The sequence below is a fragment of the Vicugna pacos genome, chromosome 1 (assembly GCF_048564905.1).
Source record: "Vicugna pacos chromosome 1, VicPac4, whole genome shotgun sequence".
In the NCBI taxonomy this organism is placed as follows: Eukaryota; Metazoa; Chordata; class Mammalia; order Artiodactyla; family Camelidae; genus Vicugna; species Vicugna pacos.
This window is the reverse complement of record NC_132987.1, coordinates 62241723-62261742: the sequence shown is the minus strand read 5'-3', so window position 1 is coordinate 62261742 and position 20020 is coordinate 62241723. Positions and strand designations below refer to the sequence as shown.

The window sequence follows — 20020 nt, the reverse complement described above, 5'->3', positions numbered from 1 at the left end:
TTGTAAAGTAGGGATGCTTTCTAACACACAGGATAGTTAAAAGGATGAAATGAGATATGCTAGTGCTCGTCTTATGAGTGCTTTTTAACTGTTGTTTTAATTCTGGTCCTAGTGAGATAATGGTGTGCATCAGAGAGACGTCGTTAGGGTTCTCTTTGAAGATCAGGTAGGGTCTTTCTACTGCGTTAGGAGTCCATGTTTATCATCTGAAAATGAGAACAAAAATATAGATTAAAGGAAAAATATATAGCAACTTAACCTCCCTCCCTCCCCCAGATACTACCATCCAGAAATAACATTGTTAGTGAGGACACTCTTGTTACATGTTTGGAATTGGAGTCCATGTCCCTTTGATAGAGGAGACTGCTTTCATATTTGGAGGGTCTCAATTAAGGTTGCTGGACCTAAAGTTTAATTTTTTGTTATTAGGGGCATTACTTTTTATAAAATTTATTCCTTAAATGCAGTTTCTCAAATGTTGGGATTCCTTATCGTCTGTTGAGGTCCATTCTCCCATGTAGACACAAGGCTCTGCTTGGATAACTATAAGGTATGATACAGTAAACACTACAGGGAAACATAGGCTCTGTTCCTAGTTTGGAAGTCCCAAATCTTCACCTCCTGCTCTGGCTAAACTGGAGCACAGAACTCCCTTTCTGTTTTCCGTATGCGTAAAGCCTAGACCAGAACCAGACATAAGCAAGCACCTCTTTCCTGCTAACTATATCCTACCTTTGCTCTTGTCTTAAGCCTTTCAAATTGAGAGCCACTCTGGTGGGAGACTGACAGGAGGAAAAAAAGGTTTTTCACACTTTTCTCTGTCCTCTCCCTTACAAAACACTCCATTCCCAGTCACTCTGTTGTGATTATTCCTGTTCGTTCTGTATTGATGCATAGCAGGGGCCATTCTTCAAGTTAGAAAGGGGGCTGGATATGAATATATGTGTATATATATGCATGACTGGGACATTGTGCTGTACACCAGAAATGGACACATTTTAACTGACTGTACTTCAATAAAAAAAATTTTTTTAAAGGGAAGGCAGATAAAATAAGTGGCTAACAGTCTTTATTTTTTCCATCTTAACTCAGTGGACTTAAATGTGGGACTGATGGTTAGCCAGACTGTTGCTCTCCCCACTCAACATCCGTGAACAGCCTAAGTCATACACTTCTCTGAACCTCTAAGCCTTCCCTCAGCTTCTTTATATTTACTTAGAAGTAATGACCTAGTTTTATTTCCTAGGGTATTTTTAGGTATATTTCTTCAGTGGATCCTCTTGGAAGCCATTAAAATGCATATACATATTTAAATTGACCTGAAGACTATCCTATATACTGACCAAGAAGTCATCCTTTAATTCTGTTTCCTCTTTTAAAATGTGCCTCACCAGCTGTTATCCAGTTAAGTTCACCTCACAGGGTTATGCAGTATCATGAGTATAATAACTGTCAAATTGTATGTTACTAAAAATGCTTTAGAATTTGTCCCTTGTTATTAATAAGATGTGAAATTACACACCTTTGTCAAATAATACAGTGACAGTGATCTCAATTAATTCCCTCTCATTGTTATTTTTAAAAAGATAACTTCTTCCGTTACTAAATGTGATAGACATACTTAACCAGGTGATTAAGCCCTTTAGATTTTACTCTTTAGGAGAAAGGATTCTTCTCCAAGGTTAAGCTACTAAAAAATGTCAATCTTTAGTTTCAAGTAGCCATTCTCTTTCTAACAATGCATCAGTAACTTAAAACTCCAATGTGAAATCATGACCTAGAGTATTTCTAGATTGGAATGGTGAGGGCCTGATCCATTTCCTTTTTTTAAAAAAGATAACTTTAAAATTTTTTTTTACAATATAATACATGTAGCAGTGTTGGTTAAATGTATATTAAGTGTTGTGTATAGGTTAAGTGTAGAGAGAATGACTTTACTGAAAATAGCTTTTCCATCTTAATTTTTCTTTCTTCCTTTATTTAAGGATTCCTAGATGAGGTTATGAAGAAGTATGGCAGTTTGGTCCCACTCAGTGAAAAAGATGTCCTTGGAAGATTAAAAGATGTCTTTAATGAAGACTTTTCAAATAGGTTCGTTAATGATGCTTAAGTTAAGCCCTTGAAAATAAAATTTTTGACATATATGACTTTTCTCTTGATTAAAGAAAAAGATACTTAGCAATAAATCGAGTTGAACTTATGTGTTTTTTTTTTCCTTTTCTTTCAAAATATTTGTTTCAGAAAACCATTTATCAATAGGGAAATAACAAACTATAGGGCCAGACATCAAAAGTGCAACTTCCGCATCTTCTACAATAAACACATGCTGGATATGGATGATCTGGCAACCCTGGATGGTCAGAATTGGCTGAATGACCAGGTTAGTGTATTGTAGATTCTCAAAGTGGAAAAGTTGCAGAGGATGTTGGACAATAAAATATAATTGATTACCTCTGGGTTGGTCTCACAATTATCTTTTGGAATCAAGGATTCTTTATTGCTTACTGAAGTGACTTATTCATTAATCCCAGTATCCAAAAGGCTTGATTACTATTAGCAGTATCAGTATGTTATTCATTCTGAATGGGGCATTCTGAATTGCATAGGGGTTAGTGAGCTGGTTTTATGTTGACTTTTTGTAGGTCATTAATATGTACGGTGAGCTGATAATGGATGCAGTCCCAGACAAAGTAAGTGAAAATTTTCTCTTAATTCAGGAGGGTCCTTATATATTAAAGGACTTTTGTTTTGTTTTGTTTTTTAACTATATAATTATTTGATATTTCTTAGATTTTTAGAAAACATTAGGTTTTGTCTTTGTCTTGTGCTAGGGTTGGGCATAAGTTCTGTAAAGTCATGTCAGCATAAGAAAGTCATGATCCCAGTGTTTTCCTGCTTATTTGTTTCAGAGTGGATTTTTTTTTGATAACTTGAGGAGGCTTTTTTTTTTTTTTTTAAGTAGGGAGATGCACAAAAGGGATTATTTGATTTACGGTTTTAAATTTAGCTTAATGTCTTACTCCCTTTAAAAATGTAGTAAAGTAGTATTCATTTTCATTTTTTCTTGGATTAGTCTTTGATAGTTCAAATACAGACCACCCTCCTTAAACTCTAAAATTCCCTTAAGACCTTAGTTACGCATCAAAACTTTTAAAAAATTTAATATGTTAATTTTTCTTTCTGAGTGTTTAAATTCCCTGATGGGCAGCCTTTGATTTCAACAGGCAAAACCTTTCAAGTTCTTCCTTTTTCAAGGTCTGTTTTCCCTCGCTCCCTCCCTCCCTCCCTCGACTCCTCCCTTCCTCCCTCCCTACCTTCCCTTCTTGTAGGTACTGGGGATTGAACCCAGGACCTTGTGCATGCTAAGCACGTGCTCTGCCACTGAGCTATACCCTCCTCCCTCCACTTTTATAAATCTAATAATTTAGACAGGCAAATATAATGAATCTCAGATTCCAACACTGTTTTATGAATATAGACAAAATGTCTGACTTTCCACTTAAAAATCACAAATTTGTTATGCATTTTAAATTGAAATGAGGGTAGTCTGTCAGATTCTCTAGTATGTCAAATTCTCTTAATCATCAAAGTTTAAATCTAAACACATACAGATGATTTTTAATATAAAGTATTAATTTCAGGGGTATAATTTCCCTTCATAACTGCTACATTTAATTCTAAGCCTTCATTGGATTAAAAGGACACTTAGTAAGGCAGTGGTTTTCCAAGTGTAGTCCCCAGACCAGCAGCATCAGTATTACCTGGGAATTTACTAGGGATGCAGATTTTTGTACTCTAGCCCACACCTACTGAATCAGAAACTGGATGTGGGGCCCAGCAATCTATGTGTTGACAAGCCTTTCAGATTCTGAAGCCCTCGAAGTTTGAGAATCACTGCTCTAGAGATAGCTAGAATCACTACACCCTTTTTATTGATATGTAGAGCTGCGTGGTTTTCGACACAAATGTGTAACAGAATCGTCAGAAACCAGATTGCTGAGCCTCACTTCAGCCTCACCTCAGAGTTTCTGCTTTATTAGGTCTGGAGTGGAGCCTGAGAATTACATTTTAGCATGTTCCCAGATGATGCTGATACTGCTGGTCTGGTGACACATCCTGAGCACCTCAGCACTAAGGGATCAGTTTTACCATCTCAAGTGAGTCAGTTACTGAGTGAATACTTTAAGACCACAGTATGTTTACTCTCAGGTGAGCTGATACTACTTTGTAAGTCAGAAGTTTGAAAAAGCCAAGGATGCAGGCTGTGATGCCATATGACCAAGTAATTCTTTCAGTGCTAGAAATGATCACGCTAAGGCCTTTTTATAGTTGTGACTACAGAGTCTCCAAATCCACATCCTTCAGTTGGGGTTAGTTTTGGAATCCACATCCCTTGAGTTCAAGGTATTATTACCTCATTCTTTCATAGCCTCTTTCAAATTTATCACCTAATTTGAAGAGATTTATCAGGTTGCTTTTTTACATGATTGGATTCGGGTAATCTATTTACTTCCCCATTCCACTTCTGACTACACCCCACAGCTGTAAGGTCATTCTAATGAAAATTTGAAAGTCTTCTGTGAACTGAGTAATACATTTTGGTCATTATTCTTAAGAAGAAACTTTTCCTCATTTTTGTGTTTATCTTACATTCAGGGATTTTTAAAATTTCCGTTTCTTTTGACGTTAAATCTGGGTACAGCTTAATCTGAGTGCTTGTATTTGATATCTCTTCTAGGTTCACTTCTTCAACAGCTTTTTTCATAGACAGCTGGTAACCAAAGGATATAATGGAGTAAAAAGATGGACTAAAAAGGTATTCTATTTCTTTTTTATTCTAAATTTGAAATGCAGATGATAAGCCACTTTGAGTGGAAGGACAACTTTAATGCCAATATGATGTTAATTAGAAACAGACTCTAATGTAAGTTTTTTATTGTTTCTTTTAAATCTTTTTGTTTGAAAGACAGGACACTTGAGTCTTGAGCCTACCCAGTTGACTGGAATATGCTATAACAGAAAGCCTGGGCTGGAAGTAAATGGTTCTGACAATGCTATTAGCTTGCTGTGCAACTTGGAAAAGACACTTAATTTGGGCTTTAGATTGCTTATTTATAAAACAAAATGATAAATCACAGTAATCCCTAAGGTTCCTTCCAACCTTAATTTCTCTCTATATTCATTGATTTGTCAGAGACATTTTAAAAGCCACCTTATATTCTGTTTTTGATATTTTGGAAAAAATTACCAGTAGATTCAAATTCCACAATCATTGTTCTAGAGATATTGTAACTTCACCTTTTACACTGAATGGGTTAGTGAAATTAAGAGTAAGTCTTGGGGCAGGGGAAATAGCTCAGTGATAGAGTGCCTGCTTAGCATGCACAAGGTCCTGGGTTCAATCCCCTGCACCTTCATTTAAAAAAAGAAAAAGGGAAAAAAAAGAGTAAGACTTACATTGTGGGTGGAAATAATTTTTTGCAAAGTTTGAATACCTGATTGAGCATTGCTTTGTAGCTAATATATGCAAGGTGTCATCAGTAGTGCCAAGATAAATGAAATGTGGTTTAAGAGTACAAATCTGGGGAAATAGATATAATGAACTCAGGAGTCAGACCTGGTTCAGAGCCTAGTTCAACTACTTAACCAGTTGTAAGACCTTGGGCAAATTACTTAATTTCTTTAAGCTTCAGTTTCCTCATCTTTAAAATAGGAATATTAATGGTATTTACCTTGTTGTGGGGATTAAATGAGATAATGCATGTAAACTCCTAAGCACATGGTAAACAGTAAGTGGTGATCTTTTTCATATTATGATGGTAGAAGCATGGGAGACTAGTGTAGCTGGAATGCAGAGAGCAAAGAAGAGAGTGGCATGAAGCAGTCTGATCGAGACATGTAGGGCCTTAAGGTCTATGTGTTGAATTTTATCCTAAATGTGCGAGAATCTCTTGAAGGGGTCTAGGTAACAATATCCAACTTATAGTCTGCTCTAGCGGCACTGAAGATGATGGATGAGTGTGGAAGCAAAGTTGTTGTGGGTAGAATAGGAGGCCACTGAAGATTTTAGAATGGTAGCAGGAGAGATGAGAGATGTACACAATTATGAGTGTGATCTAGGAAGTAAAACTAACAGGCTTGATGGAGTTTGTTATGAGGATGAAGGAAAAAGAAGTGTCAAAGATGGCTTCCAGTTATGGGTTTGTGCCACTGGATGGGCTGTGGTGGTGTTTATATTAGAAAAATTGAGGACAACTAATTAGTAGGGGACTGGTCAAATTAAGATAAGTAGGGGACTGTAGCTGAGGAAAGATAAATACATATAGTATGGAGTAGAGAAAAGAGATATTATTATGGGTTTGGTTCCAGACCACCACAATAAAGTAAGTCACTGAATTTTTTGATTTCCCAGTGCGTGTAAAAGTTAAATTTATACTGTATTGTATTAAGTTTGCAATAGCATTATGTCTGAAAAAATAACATACATACCTTAATTAAGAAGTATTTTATTGCTAAAAAATGCTAACCATCATCTAAGCCTTTGGTGAGTTATAGTAGTAGTATCAAAGATCACTGATCCAGATCACCATAACAAATATAATAATAATGAAAAATTTTGAAATATTGCGAGATCTACCAAAATGTGACACAGATATGAAATAAAGAAATGTTGGAAAAATGGCACCAATAGACTTGCTCAGTGCAGGGTTGCCAAAAACCTTCAATTTGTAAAATAAAAGCACAATATCTGCAAAGTGCAGTAAAACAAAGTATGTCCTGTAAATAGCATGGAAAAATATATACTCATGGAATAATATCTGAATAATAAACATAAGAATGAAGGAATAAAGTCAAGTATAAATTTATGAGTCATTTCATTAAATAGAATTAAATTGTTCCATTCTCTGGATCCTCTCAGACTGGATTAAATCACAAAATCCAACTATATGCTGTATATAAGAAATAAACATAAGATAATATAAAAAAGAAAGCTTGAAAACAAGTGACAGGTGAGGTACAAGGCAAATACAAACTAAAAGAAAGAAGTGGCAGACAGAAAAAGGAATAGCAGTATTAACAGCAGATGAGGTAGAATTTAAGGTGAAAAGTACACTGATAAAACTTCTGTACATAGAAGATATAACAGTATTAAAGAAGCAAGGAGACCTTGATAAACAGGTCTTGATAGTAGAAGGCCTCTCATAGTTGAACAATCTAGTAGACAAAAAATAAGATCATAAATAAATATTATACAACTAACATATTTGGTTTAATAGATACTAGATCTCTATACCCCTCAAAAAGAGAATAAATATACATTTATACCTGCATCTAAGGAACATTTGTAAAAATTGATCATGTAAGCTGGCCACAAAGAAAATTATTACACATACACTTCCTTGAGCACAATTAAGTCAAATTAAAAGTAAATAATAAAAGATGACTAAAAAAACCTTAACTGCAAAATTTTACATATGATATAACCCTTGGACCTAAAAGAAAATAAAAAAGGAAATTATATACAAACTGTCTAGGAAGGGATGGAAAGGGGAACACATCTTACCAAACAACTATGGAACGTAATAAAGCTGTTTTGAGGAAAAAATAATGGCCATAAATGCCATTATTATTAAAAGATGAAAAATAGAAGAATTAAGTACTGACTAAATTAGATTACATTGAGATAAATTACAGAATGACCAAGGATTTGAATGCAACAAAACTTACACAATGAAAGTACTAAGAAAATCCATAACAAACTTTTAAAAACTACTCTGAGAGTAGCAAATTCCATTCTGAGTATAGCTTAAAACTCAGATGGTATAAAAGAAAACCAAATTAATTCAGTTTACATAAAAAGACAAACAGGAAACTAGGGAAAATATTTACAGCTCATATATTTCTTAATATATAAAGGGCTTCTACAAATCAATAAGAAAAAGACCTCACCAACTCAATAGAAAAATGCGTAAATGACATGAATGAAAAATTTGAGGGTGGGGGGTGTAGCACAGAGGTAGAACGCATGCTTGGCATACATGAGGTCCTGGGTTCAACCCCCAGTGTCTCTGTTAATGAGGGAAAAAATAAAAGTAAAAAAAATTAATAAATAAAAAAGTTTGTAGTAAAGAAAGGCTTATTATTGAGTTGTTCTGGATATAAGTCCTTTGTCAGATCTGTGTTTTGTGATTATTTTCTCTGTCTGTGGCTTTTCTTATTTCTTAAACATGCCTTTTGATGGAGATTTTTAATTTTGATGGAATCTAATTTACCATACTTTTAATAGTTCTTTCTTTTCATATCCAGTCTAAAAATATTTGCCCTATATGTTTTCTTCTAATAGCTTTATAATTTTAGGTTTACATCTCGGCTACATCTCAATTTTTGTGTAAGACATAAAGTAGGGATCAGGGTTCTTTTTTTTTTTTTTTCTTCCTCCTCCATATGGATATCCAGTGTCATTTGTTGAAAAAGCTTCTCTTTCCCAGTTTAATTGTTTTGGCATCTTTGTAGAAAGTTGATTGACCATATATGTGTTGGTCTATTTCTGAACTTTATGTTCTTTTACACTGATCTCTTTGTTTTTACCATACTGGCTTCATAACTGTATTTTTATAGTATGTCTTAAAATCGGTGTAAGTGGCCAGCTTTAACCTTTTTCCAGATTGCTTTGGCAATTCTTGGCCCTTTGTATTTTCATATTCATTTTAGAATCAGCTTGTCAATCTCTGTCTTTAAAAAACTTGCTGCATTATGATTGGGACTGTGTTTAATCTATATGTTTATTTGGGGAGAATGGACACAAATTTAGTATATTTTCCATTTATTGTGTCTTTAATTTTTCTCCGCAACGTGTCATAATTCCTAGTGTACAGATCTTGCATGTATTTTTAAAAATGTATCCATAAGTATTTTCTACTTCTGAAGCTGCTATAAACAGAATTTTTAAAATATTATCTTCCAGTTGTTTGCTGTTAGTATATAAAAATACAATAGATTTCTGTATATTGACCTTGTATTCTGCGACTTGCCAAACTCACTCACTGGCTCTAGCTAGTGACTTTTAATTCTTCCTTTCTAAACTGTATGCCATTTTTTTCTTGGCTTACTGCACTGGGTAGGACTGGCTAGTACATTGTTGAATAAAAGTAATGAGAGAGGACACCTTTGCCTTGTTCTTAATCTTAGGAGGAAAGCATTCAGTTTTTCACTATTATTTATGAGGTCAGCAGTAGGTTTTTTGTAGATGCTCTTTATCAGGTTAAGGAAGTTCCTTCCCATATGTGGTTTGCTGAGAGTTTTTAATCGTAGATGGATGTCATTTTACCAAATACTCTTCCTGTGTCTAAGGAGATGATCGTATGTTTTTTTCCTCTTTATTCCTTTAATGGGACCCAGACTGAAGGAGCAGCACCTAATCTAGAGACATGCCAGTCTCAGGGCCACATGATGGCTCTTGAAGCTTCAGCTTGGTCTTGACATAACTTCATTTCTCTTTACATTGCATTGGTTAAAGCAAATCATATGACTGCTTTTCTCCCCACCGCGAGGGGCAGTAGGCAGTTGTGTATAATTCTTTTATAGGGAGGACAGCAAATATTTGGGGTCAGTAATACAGTCAATCACACACATCATTCTTAATTATATGGATACGGTTGTGTGAGTGTTTGTGTGTGTGTGTGTGTATGTGTAAAAATATATTAAAAAGAAGAAAAAGATCTGGAAAGATACATACTTAACTATATCTTTTCATCTGTATTTTCTAATTTTTATTTTTAAATTGTTTTTATAATTAAGTTTCTTTTTGAGGAAAATGTAAATTTGTTCTCATTTAATACTGTATTTTAAACATGATTCTTGGTTTAGATACTCAGAATTTTTGAGTTGGAAAGGACCAATTGTCTGTCCTATTTAATATTTCCTTCTGTTTACCTCACCTCCCAGGTTTATGGATGCTGAAACCGAAAAACAGAAGTGCTAATGTGCTTTGTACCAAAGCCATGTAGACTAGAAGAAGGTTCATCTAGAGCAGGACATTATCTGAATATAAGAAAGCAAGGAAAGCTTGAGAAATAGTTTCTAAGAATCTGTTATGTAGTTTAAAATAGCCTTGTAATTGTTTTAACCCAAAGAATCACCAAGATACAAAAAACATCTGAAAAAAAAAGAAATCCATTCACTCTTTTATGAATGTTTATTGAGTACCTACTACTTTATATCCAATCCACAACTTGGATTTTGACTGGTACAGTGAATATTTCTAGATTTTAAAGAATATGTATTAGGATATGAAGGATGAGTTAGGATGTAAAGGATGTATAAAGAATTATTAAGTATATTCAACATCTGAGAGACCCATGGTAGTAATAATGATCTAAGATTTATTGGCTACAAATAATGCACCAAGCACACTTTTGTGCATTTTACATGTATTATCACTCTCACCAACTTCATAAGCTGGGTACTATTGTTATCTATATTTTATAGTTGAGGAAATCAAGCACAAAGAAGCTATGAAAAATGCTAAAGTTATCTAGTCAATAACTGAAAGAGCCACAATTTGAACTTGACCAGACTTACTTCAGAACCCATGATCTTAACTACTACACCACATCTGTGGAAAGATAGAAGGCGAATAGATGGCTGTGCTGTTTTCTAATACCATGATTCCTTCCTAATTAAGAATTGATTCTAGGTCAAATATGTATGTAAGAAAATTAGTTAAGCTTAAAAATAAGGGGCTAGATCATATTACGTAATTGATAAGCACAGGTTTAGCGGGTTAAATGAAAAACAGTGCTTTCTGTATCTTCAGTTTTCTTATTGTTATGTGTTACAGCTTACTAGTTATAAACAGGGCTTTGGACTAAGATCTAGGCTCATATTCTGGCTTCATCACTTCCTAGTTTTATGACTGTGGGTAGGTCAAAGGTCAGTAAATGTAAGCTGCTGTTTATTGTTACTGGTTTTGAAAACCTGTGGTGATGACTCCATTTTTTCCCCTTTTCTTGATCAGGTGGATTTGTTTAAAAAGAGTCTTCTGTTGATTCCTATTCACCTGGAAGTCCACTGGTCTCTCATTACTGTGACACTCTCCAATCGAATTATTTCATTTTATGATTCCCAAGGCATTCATTTTAAGTTTTGTGTAGAGGTAAGTTAATATACTGCATTTTTTTTCCATTTATCTTGTGATTAACCAAATGGTATCTTAGCTCTGGACAGAACAGCAGAAGTCAGTACCATGGATGATCAGTTTCTGTCATGTCATGCCAAAATGTTGGCAGAGAAAAGGACTACAAGAGGAATCTCCAGGTGGGAAGAGGTAGTGGTCTATGATCTGGATCCTTCTCTGAGATACATGCCGTTTGGATTCTGTCAGATTTTTGTTCTTTTCTTTCTCTTAAAACTACATTTTGAATGTGGATAGAAGTCATTTTCTTTGGTTTCTCTTAGAGCCAAAATTGGCTTGTATCTTCAAAATAACTTCTGTAGAATGAGTCAGCTGGCAGTATTAGAATTCAACTAAAAGAGTTCAACAAGATGGTGGGATATAAAGCAAAAAAAAATCAGTATATGTTTCCTGATTTTCCTGCACTAGCAAGAACCAGTTAGAAAATGTAACTGAAAACAGAAAGATTCCATTTTCAAAAGCAACCAAGATGTGAATTATCCAGGAATATACCCTAGCAAAATTGGGGCCATTCTTTGAGATGAAAGCTCTTGAAGTATTTAAAGGAAATCTGAATAGATGGAAAGATAGGCAGACTCAATATTGGAAGGACATTAATCCTCCCCAAACTAATATAAACCAACTAATCAATTTCCCAACAGGATTTTGAATGAAACCTGATAAGCTCATTGTAGAATTCAAATTGCAGAATTCATGTGAATGAACAGCTAAAATAGTTTTAAAGTAGAATAAAACTAAAGGAATACTTGTCAAACCATATCACAAAGTTTTAATAATTGAAACTATTATACTTGTATTGGCTTTGGAATAGACATGTAGATTGGCGGAAAAGCATAGAGAATCTAGAAGTAATTCATGTATATGTAGGAACTTTGTATATGATAAAGTTGGGAAAGTACAGGCTATTCAATATATGCCATTGGGAAATTCAGCTATTTGGAAAAGTAAGATATAGATCCTACTTCATACTGTTTATAAGAACAAATTCCAGATAGAATAATGACCTAAATATAATACACAAAACTATAAAATTAGACTAAAATACAGATTTTATGCTCTAAGAGTAGGGAAGGCCTTCTTATATAGAACCAAAAAAGCAAAAGACATAAAGGGACAGACTGATAAATTTGACCATATCATAATTTAAAACTTCTGTTATGTCATAAAGTTAAAAGGGACAGACTTAGAGAAAATGTTTGTGACATATATAATAGATAGTCCCTATCAAAAATATATAAAGAACACCTACAAATGAATAAGAAAAATAAGGATCTAATAGAAATGGACAGAGGATAAAATAAGTAATTTTTAGGAAAAATGCATATATCTGTTAAACACATGGAGGGATGCTCAGCCTCACCAGAATTAAAGGAAATGCAAATGAATACTTCCTCAGAATTTTTTTAGGAAAAGTTTGATGGTATTAAAGTGGGTATAAGGAAAAGTTTACAAAAGTTTGATGGTATTAAAGTGGGTATAAGGAAATAGTTATTCTTGTATTTTCTGGTGGAGTATATACATTAATACAGCCACTTGGGGAACAGCTGCAATTCCTAATCAGTTTTAAGTGCCTTAAAAAGTAAAAAGATGCATATCCTATTACATTCTAGTTCTGTTTCTTGTTATCCACTCAATAAAAATGCTTGTGTTTGCAGCACAGGGATGGGGCACACAGCAGGATGTTCATTGCAGCATTACTGATAACAGTGAAAAATCAGAACCACCTAAATTTAACTCTACCAGCAGAATAGCTAAATACATACACTGTAGTATATTCACACTGTTGAACCAACCATAGCAGTTAAAAAGAATATAGTAGATCTACATGTCCTAACATGGAGGGATCTCCAAGACTACTGATTTTGAAAAAGAAAGTTGCAGAATGATACGGTACATGGAAAGAAAATAATATATGCAGACATATATATGTATGAATGTATATACACATACAAACCCATGTGTATATACACGTACATACATCTACTCCACCTTCAGAGGAGTTAATTTCATTCATGTGACCTTTGACATAACCCTTAGAAAAGATAGGCAGAGAAGGATATGCACAAAGAGGTAGAAGGCATAAAGGAAAATTTGAAACTCTAATAGGCTTTAGTCACCTTAGTAGAGGTTCCAGCAGTGGACTTGACTGTATTTAGTATCCAGAATGGGTTAAGTGTAACTTACTAGAAACTGAATAATACTTTTAACCTGCAGCCCTCACAAATATAGACTATATCTAAGGCTACAGTGTTTTTTTTTTTAACTTAGTTTTCATTATTAATGATTTCTGCCATGGGTTCCTTCCCTCTGTTGAGCATTGGCAGTAGTTAAGACTTTTTGTTTTGCCAGTATTTATTTAAGCTTCAAATTCAGCAAGTTGACTTACTGCTAGAAAAAGCCGACCATCTCATAAAAAGTTCTAATTAAAGCATATACCATTGTCTACAGTCTGAGTGCATACCTGAGTACAGGAGGTCTGAGTCCTTCACACTATAAAGTGTAAAGTTCTGAAATCAAGTTCTAGCTTTAAACTCTTTAATGCATTCTCTGCCCAATGGTGGGGCCACAGCCTCCTCCTTTGCTTCTGTCTGCTGTGGGCAGGTTCCATTTTTCACCAACTGATGGAACACAGCATCTGTGTTGTGGTTTCTTTTTAACCAGAATATAAGAAAGTATTTGCTGACTGAAGCCAGAGAAAAAAATAGACCTGAATTTCTTCAGGGTTGGCAGACTGCTGTTACAAAGGTAAGTATGTGATAAAAATGAAAACCCAGGCATGTCAAGGGGATGGAATTATCTAAGGGGTGGGTGTCTTTAAAAGCATTTGAAGACTGGTCACGAAGATGCCAACAGAGAGTCTGGAGGCTGCAGGGAGGTAGCTCAGAATAAATCTCAGTTCAGTATTCATCATCTGGCTGCCCAATTTCTCACTGCTTGCTGGGAACAAGTAAATTCAGTCATTTCATCCCAAGGGCAGCTGCTAATGATATGGCTGTCCTATTGAAAGAAAAAAAAAAGAAAAATTTTTTGCTGGTACCTGCCTCTTGCCTCATGGCTCTTTATTTCTGAATGACTCATACAGACCCAGAGAAATACTGTAATGAGTCTTTGGATTCACTAAGGGAGCAAGTGCTCTGGGCTACTTTCCAGGCATTTAGGGAAGACAGTGGTATGAGTGCTTCAGTCTGAACACAGTCTAGAAGCAACACCGTGTTTGGCTATAGATATTAAATAAGCTGTATGTGGGGCAGAGCAGCAGACCTAGCCTCTCAACCTTGTCATAAATACCAGTGTCTTACATTATGGTCACTACTTTGTTTTCAAAATGTTTTTGCATGTATTATCTCATTTGATCCTTACAGTCTATGAGGCAGGCAGGTCATTTAGGGATAAGAATCCTCTTTATTCTATTATAGATGAGAAAACTGCAGTCTAGGTGTGACCCTCCTCAAAGGCCATCAAAACTACCAGCAGTCGGGTCCTTGAACTTAGGTCTATCTGGATCATTAACACAGCGTTAAAGAGGCAGAGTCTTGAAATAAACCTTTAACCCAGACCCAAAGGGACAAGGTTTATTTGTTCATCCTTGAACTGAACTAAACGCTAACTTTTAAACTGTTTTGTGTTTTAAATAACCTGCCATGTTAGTTCAAAGCAGAATTGAACTTGTAAATTTTCTGAATTTACCCACCTATCATATTCAGGTTTTCTCCTAAATTCAGTCAGGATCTGTCATATCCCAATATGCCTACCACCTGAGGCAGAATGCAGTAACCAGTACTTTGGAAAATGTAACTGCTTACCTTTACGATTTCTTTAAAAGAACAGGACAGAGTTGTGTCACATGTGATAAAAAAGTGAAGACTGCCAAGCAGGATTGTTACTGTCTTGAGTATTCAGAGTCTGGGCGTGCATTCTCTCATCCACAAATCCATTTTGATTCCATTGTCAGTAAGTTGATAGCAAAACTGATTACTCAAATGGAAGTTTTAAAATAGGATTTTGATTTCCCATTTCTCATATTTAGACAAAATGTTCTGTAAGTTGTGGTTGATTGATAGCTCTTTTCATGTGGTCAGATGCCTCAAACACTTTAAATACCAGAAGTATCCACCAGCTGTCCTGGATACAGATGGGTTTCCCGTCTCTTGCTCATTTTTCCATAAAAACAGCTTTTCTTATCTAAAGAGGAATACTTGGACTTACTTTAATGATCATTTTGTTTTTCCCTTTAGTGTATTCCACAACAGAAAAATGACAGTGACTGTGGAGTATTTGTGCTCCAGGTAAAGAAATACCCTTTTCACTATTTACAATGTGTAAATTAAATTTGTTGGGCTTAGAAGTGAAATCCCTGTGATGTGTACATGGTACTAGGTACAAGTAACCGAGTATGTTTCCTCCCTCTCTTCCTTTGTTGCTGGGAAGCAGTCATTTCTGCATTTCAAATATTACCACTAGGAAGAACAATCTTCTAAGGCTGAAGATGAATAATTGGTATCATCTGTGTCTTAGAGGTTATCAGTAAGCCACACTGGAGACTGACTGAATTTGACCATATCATAGACCCTTGGCATCTGCAGAGTTAACTTTTTTTTCTAGCCATTGGCAGGTGGTCTTTAACCACAGAGTAAAAACTAATTAGATTTTAAACAAGTGCCACATTCAAACACTGTGCTTTTCTCATGCTGTAGGTTCCCTTAGTAGTCCCAAAGGGCTACTGAAAAATGTGTTACACATTACATTTATGAAGGGAATTAGTTTGTCATCCATGAATTTAGAGACTGCAAAGATCTTGGAAGATGTGCTTATTCATATGACTAATGAATATCTGGGGTTTGTGAACAAATTCAGGTTTAAAGGGCCATGTTAAGTCTAGCTGCATTCTCAGCAGGTTGCATCTTGAGAAAAATCAGAGCCCCCTTGTCACCTTCCCTTTTCACAATATTGAGTGAGGAGGGAGGGAGAATCCCAGGCCATATCCTTGCCTGGAAATAGACCAAAATTTGGAGGTAAATGTTTTAAAACAATGTGAATTACAACAAGTTTAAACAGACTTTGACATTCACCTAAGAGCCTATTCTATGAGATCTGCATCTGGTAAGGTACACTGGGCTGGTACTAACTCCACATGCCACTTAAGTGTTTCTGGGACCTTTGCAGTACTGCAAGTGCCTCGCCTTAGAGCAGCCTTTCCAGTTTTCTCAAGAAGACATGCCCCGAGTGCGGAAGAGGATTTACAAGGAGCTGTGTGAGTGCCGGCTCATGGACTGAAACTCAGCAGGGACTCTGGGAAGTCTGACCAAGTTGGAGCAGATGGTTTGTTACTTGAATCTCCAAACACTTATTTGAATTTTTACAGATATTTCAGATCAGTGGTGTTGGGCCACTCTTGTTACCTCAAATTTATTTTTTGCCCTTATTCATTTCTCCAGCTACCATGTACTATTTTTTAATGTTCAGTTTGGTTTCATTTTTAATTTTATGGATTCTGTGTGTCTCTCCCCTCCCCCATATTTAATATTTATTATCCAAACGCATGCATATAGACAGAGCATGCAGTGCAGAGTATTAAAAAAAAAAAAATAACGCGTAGTAGATTTGGTGCAGCTTTTGAAACTTAGCTAGATGTGAACTGAACACAGGTTCAAATTTTAATTCCAGAACCTAAAAATGCAGGATGTTTTTGATACAACATAACTCTGAGAAAAGTAGATGTTCCCTGGGGCATAAAGGGTAGCTAGGAGGGGTTTTGACAAAGCCAGTCGTTTTGTCTTTACCAGCAGGACTTTTCACTGACTTCTCTCTCCAGGAGAGTCGCTTTCCTTTTGAACGGTGAAAAGGAAGTGGCCATAAACTGACTGGAGTGTTTACGTAGGCACACTTGTAAGCGCAGTACCTGCTGTGGGAAGAGTTGATTAAGGTATGAGAAAAAGACAGTGACCTTGGGGGTCCAGTTAATCTTCACACATGAGAGATTTCAATCCTGGTTTTAAAAAGAACAATAATAAATGCTTTAATCTTATGAAGGCTTTTGCTGGAATGCTGAATGCCGTGGATTTCTTGTTTTTGACCCATTAAAAAAAAAAATCTGTCAAACTAGTGGTCAAACAAATGAGAACCCAGCCTTTCTAAGAGTAATTTACAAGTTGTCACTTTCCTTGTATTGTTTCCTTTATGGAAGAAATTAAGATTTGCCAAATATCTTTCTATTTCAAGGATATTTAAAATATAGACATTCAAAACCGAAGACTGACTTCAGGTCTTTTGCAGATGGATGGGAAGGGGAAAACAAGAAAGGTAATTAGGAAGACTTGATTCTGCCAGGAGTACAGCAAATGTTTTGATTTTTTCCCCTCTTATTTCTTTAGTGATCTCAGCGACTTGCAGGGCTCATTTGGCCTCCACTTGACCAACCCTGAGATTCCAGCACAGGGGTCCTTTTTTTTTCTTTTTTTTTTTTTTGCTTCCATGAACCTCATCTTCTGGGGAAAGGCATTAGTGGCCCTGTCCTCAACCTTAATTGCCTTAGGATTAAAGTAATGGATCTTGCATCTTTAGCTTTTTGTGGTATTGGAAAATATAAGTAAGGAAAGATGCATGTTAAACTAACCAATTATCTTTTCTGAACTAGGACAGTTTTGAAAAACAAATATAAGAAACTCAGTAGCTTATAGAGAAAAATACCAAGTAAATGGCAGAAGATACTTGGATTTATGCCTAGTTAGGTGTGGGGTGTTGAAACTAAAAAGCTCTAATTAAGGGTGGAGTCAGAACATGTTTACATGCAGGGTTCCTTCCCCAGACATTCCAAGCACCAGTACCAGTGTTTACATTGTAAACAGCCCAGCACTTTTCTAGTCCCCTAGACTCAAACTCCTTAGTACAAAACCAGGTCAGTATTTATTGTGCTTCAACTCATTAAAAAGACTGAGATTAGAGGCATTTTGTGCTGCTACAGGTAGGTTTGTGTCAGCATTAGTTAAGGTGACAAAGTGAGTTGGGTGTCTTCTTGAGGTTTTTAGGCATAGTTATGCAAACATGAGATTTTTCAAATCTGTATGCAAGATATTTGCCTAATTTTCTTTCTTGGTAATTAAGCTATCAATTAAAAATGTCTTATACTTTAGAGCTCCGTATCTCACTTCCTGACAGAACCACGCATGCAGAAGAGACGGAATTATGTTCTGGCAAGAATCTTAAGGCCCAAAGCTCGAGTTACCATTTCCTGTAATCTGAGAGTGGTCATGCTGTCAGCAGGGAGGCATGCAAGGATGAGCAGAGCCTACAGTGAGCTGTCCCAAGTCTAGGGTCTCTCTTTATGTCCAGTTTCACAGGGCACCTTGAGGTGCACTGTCCAGCATGCTTCAGCCTAAATGTCAAATATTTTAAGTCTGGTTCAAATGTTTCTGTTCATGAAATTTGGTTTTAGCACACATAGTTGGTTTTCCTCCTTCTTGTAATTAGGTGTAAAACTTCTATTTAGGCCAAGTCCTACATTAGAATGACATTTGTCCTGATGTTTGCAATAATTGCTTCCTTGCGACATTTTTGAAATTATAGTCTGGGCTGTTGGTATAAAAGACAGTTACTGTTTTACTGTCACTAGCTTGGCACTGAATTGTCTTGAGTGCCCACAAGGTGGGCAGACCTTATGCTTTTGGGGTTGAGGGCAGGCCTTGTACAAACTGAAAGCTGCTTATGATGTGCCTTCAACAAGCTGCTCAGTCCTCTCCGTCAGCAAACTTACTAGTCTAGTTGCTTTTTTCCTTTTGTTAAATCTTTAGCAGTGAGTGTAGATTTTAGTTAAGTTCTCTCAAAAATCGTAGAGAACCAACCTTCTCTTAAGGAAGGGAGCCTCTTAAGGAAAGGAAAAGCAGCAGTTGCTGCCAGTAGTCCCTGAATCTTTTTTTTTGGGGGGGGGCTTTGCATTTTATTTTCTACTTATCATTGAATATTATTAACACTGGTCATCTTGAATTCATAATTGGAATAAAACAATAACAGACCTAACAGGGACACAGCCAGCACTAGCCTAAGTTGAGCTGCCCTTTCTCTCTGTAGCTGTGGTTCATGACTTCCCTGGGTTAGAAGAAATAACTGGGAGCTCTGGGTGGATCAGACGCTTCAGGCGAGAACCAGTATGTTAATAGTGTGAATTAGATATACTGACTACCTGCTCTGCTTGTTATGAAACTGAACTAATCAGCAGTTATAAAGCGCATACTTTATGTGCTAGGCTCTGCCTCCCAGCCTGTAGATAATTAAGATGACCTAGGGAATACCACCAGAAGTGCTAAATGTATTTGGACTTTAAGCAGACCTAGAGAAGCTGTCCACTTAAATGGTACCTTTTGGTCAGAAAAAGAATTTATTTAAAGATTGTGATCATGTAAAATTACTCAAACCTTCTAGCAAAAATATTTTTTTGAAAAATAAACTAAACACCTTTATAAATGTGTGTTCTCTCGTGTTGAATAACATGAACTGTTTGTTTGGTGAGTAACAATTCTTTCCCAGTGACATTCTAGCCATGACAAGGCTTATCTATGAACAGTGACCAGTGTAGGCTGTAAGCAGCCTGCCCTAAAACAGCAGTGTTTAGTAGCATTCTCTGCAGGGATGGAGATGTTCTACATTTGCACCCATTATACCAGCCATTAATCCCAGGTGGCTGTTGAGCATTTGAATAATGTGACTGAGGAACTGAGTGTTTTATTTAACTAGCTACATGTGGCTGGTGGCTACCATATTAGGTAACTGTCAAATCCAAATGGACATACAAATTCTGCACATTATTCACAGATTTCCCAAAAAAGTGCATTA

The 20020-nt window shown here is 35.9% G+C and overlaps 1 protein-coding gene and 1 long non-coding RNA gene across 2 annotated transcripts in view; one reads left to right on the top strand and one right to left on the bottom strand.

The window, feature by feature from the left end:
* The window catches only part of SENP5 (SUMO specific peptidase 5), a 40335-nt gene extending 22012 nt beyond the window's left edge, over positions 1-18323 (top strand). Inside the window, exons 3-10 of the mRNA XM_006200928.4 lie at positions 1986-2091; positions 2242-2380; positions 2643-2690; positions 4739-4816; positions 11018-11155; positions 13856-13939; positions 15430-15480; positions 16358-18323. Coding sequence (XP_006200990.1) covers positions 1986-2091; positions 2242-2380; positions 2643-2690; positions 4739-4816; positions 11018-11155; positions 13856-13939; positions 15430-15480; positions 16358-16468 — 755 coding nt within the window. The 3' untranslated portion in view covers positions 16469-18323. The remainder of the gene's footprint in view (positions 1-1985; positions 2092-2241; positions 2381-2642; positions 2691-4738; positions 4817-11017; positions 11156-13855; positions 13940-15429; positions 15481-16357) is intronic.
* LOC116282679 (uncharacterized) lies at positions 108-15436 on the bottom strand. The gene is made up of 3 exons (XR_012073686.1): positions 14998-15436; positions 13656-14191; positions 108-206 (listed from the first exon to the last, which is right to left on the bottom strand). It is a non-coding gene; the product is annotated as an uncharacterized lncRNA (long non-coding RNA).
* Positions 18324-20020: the final 1697 nt, after the last annotated feature.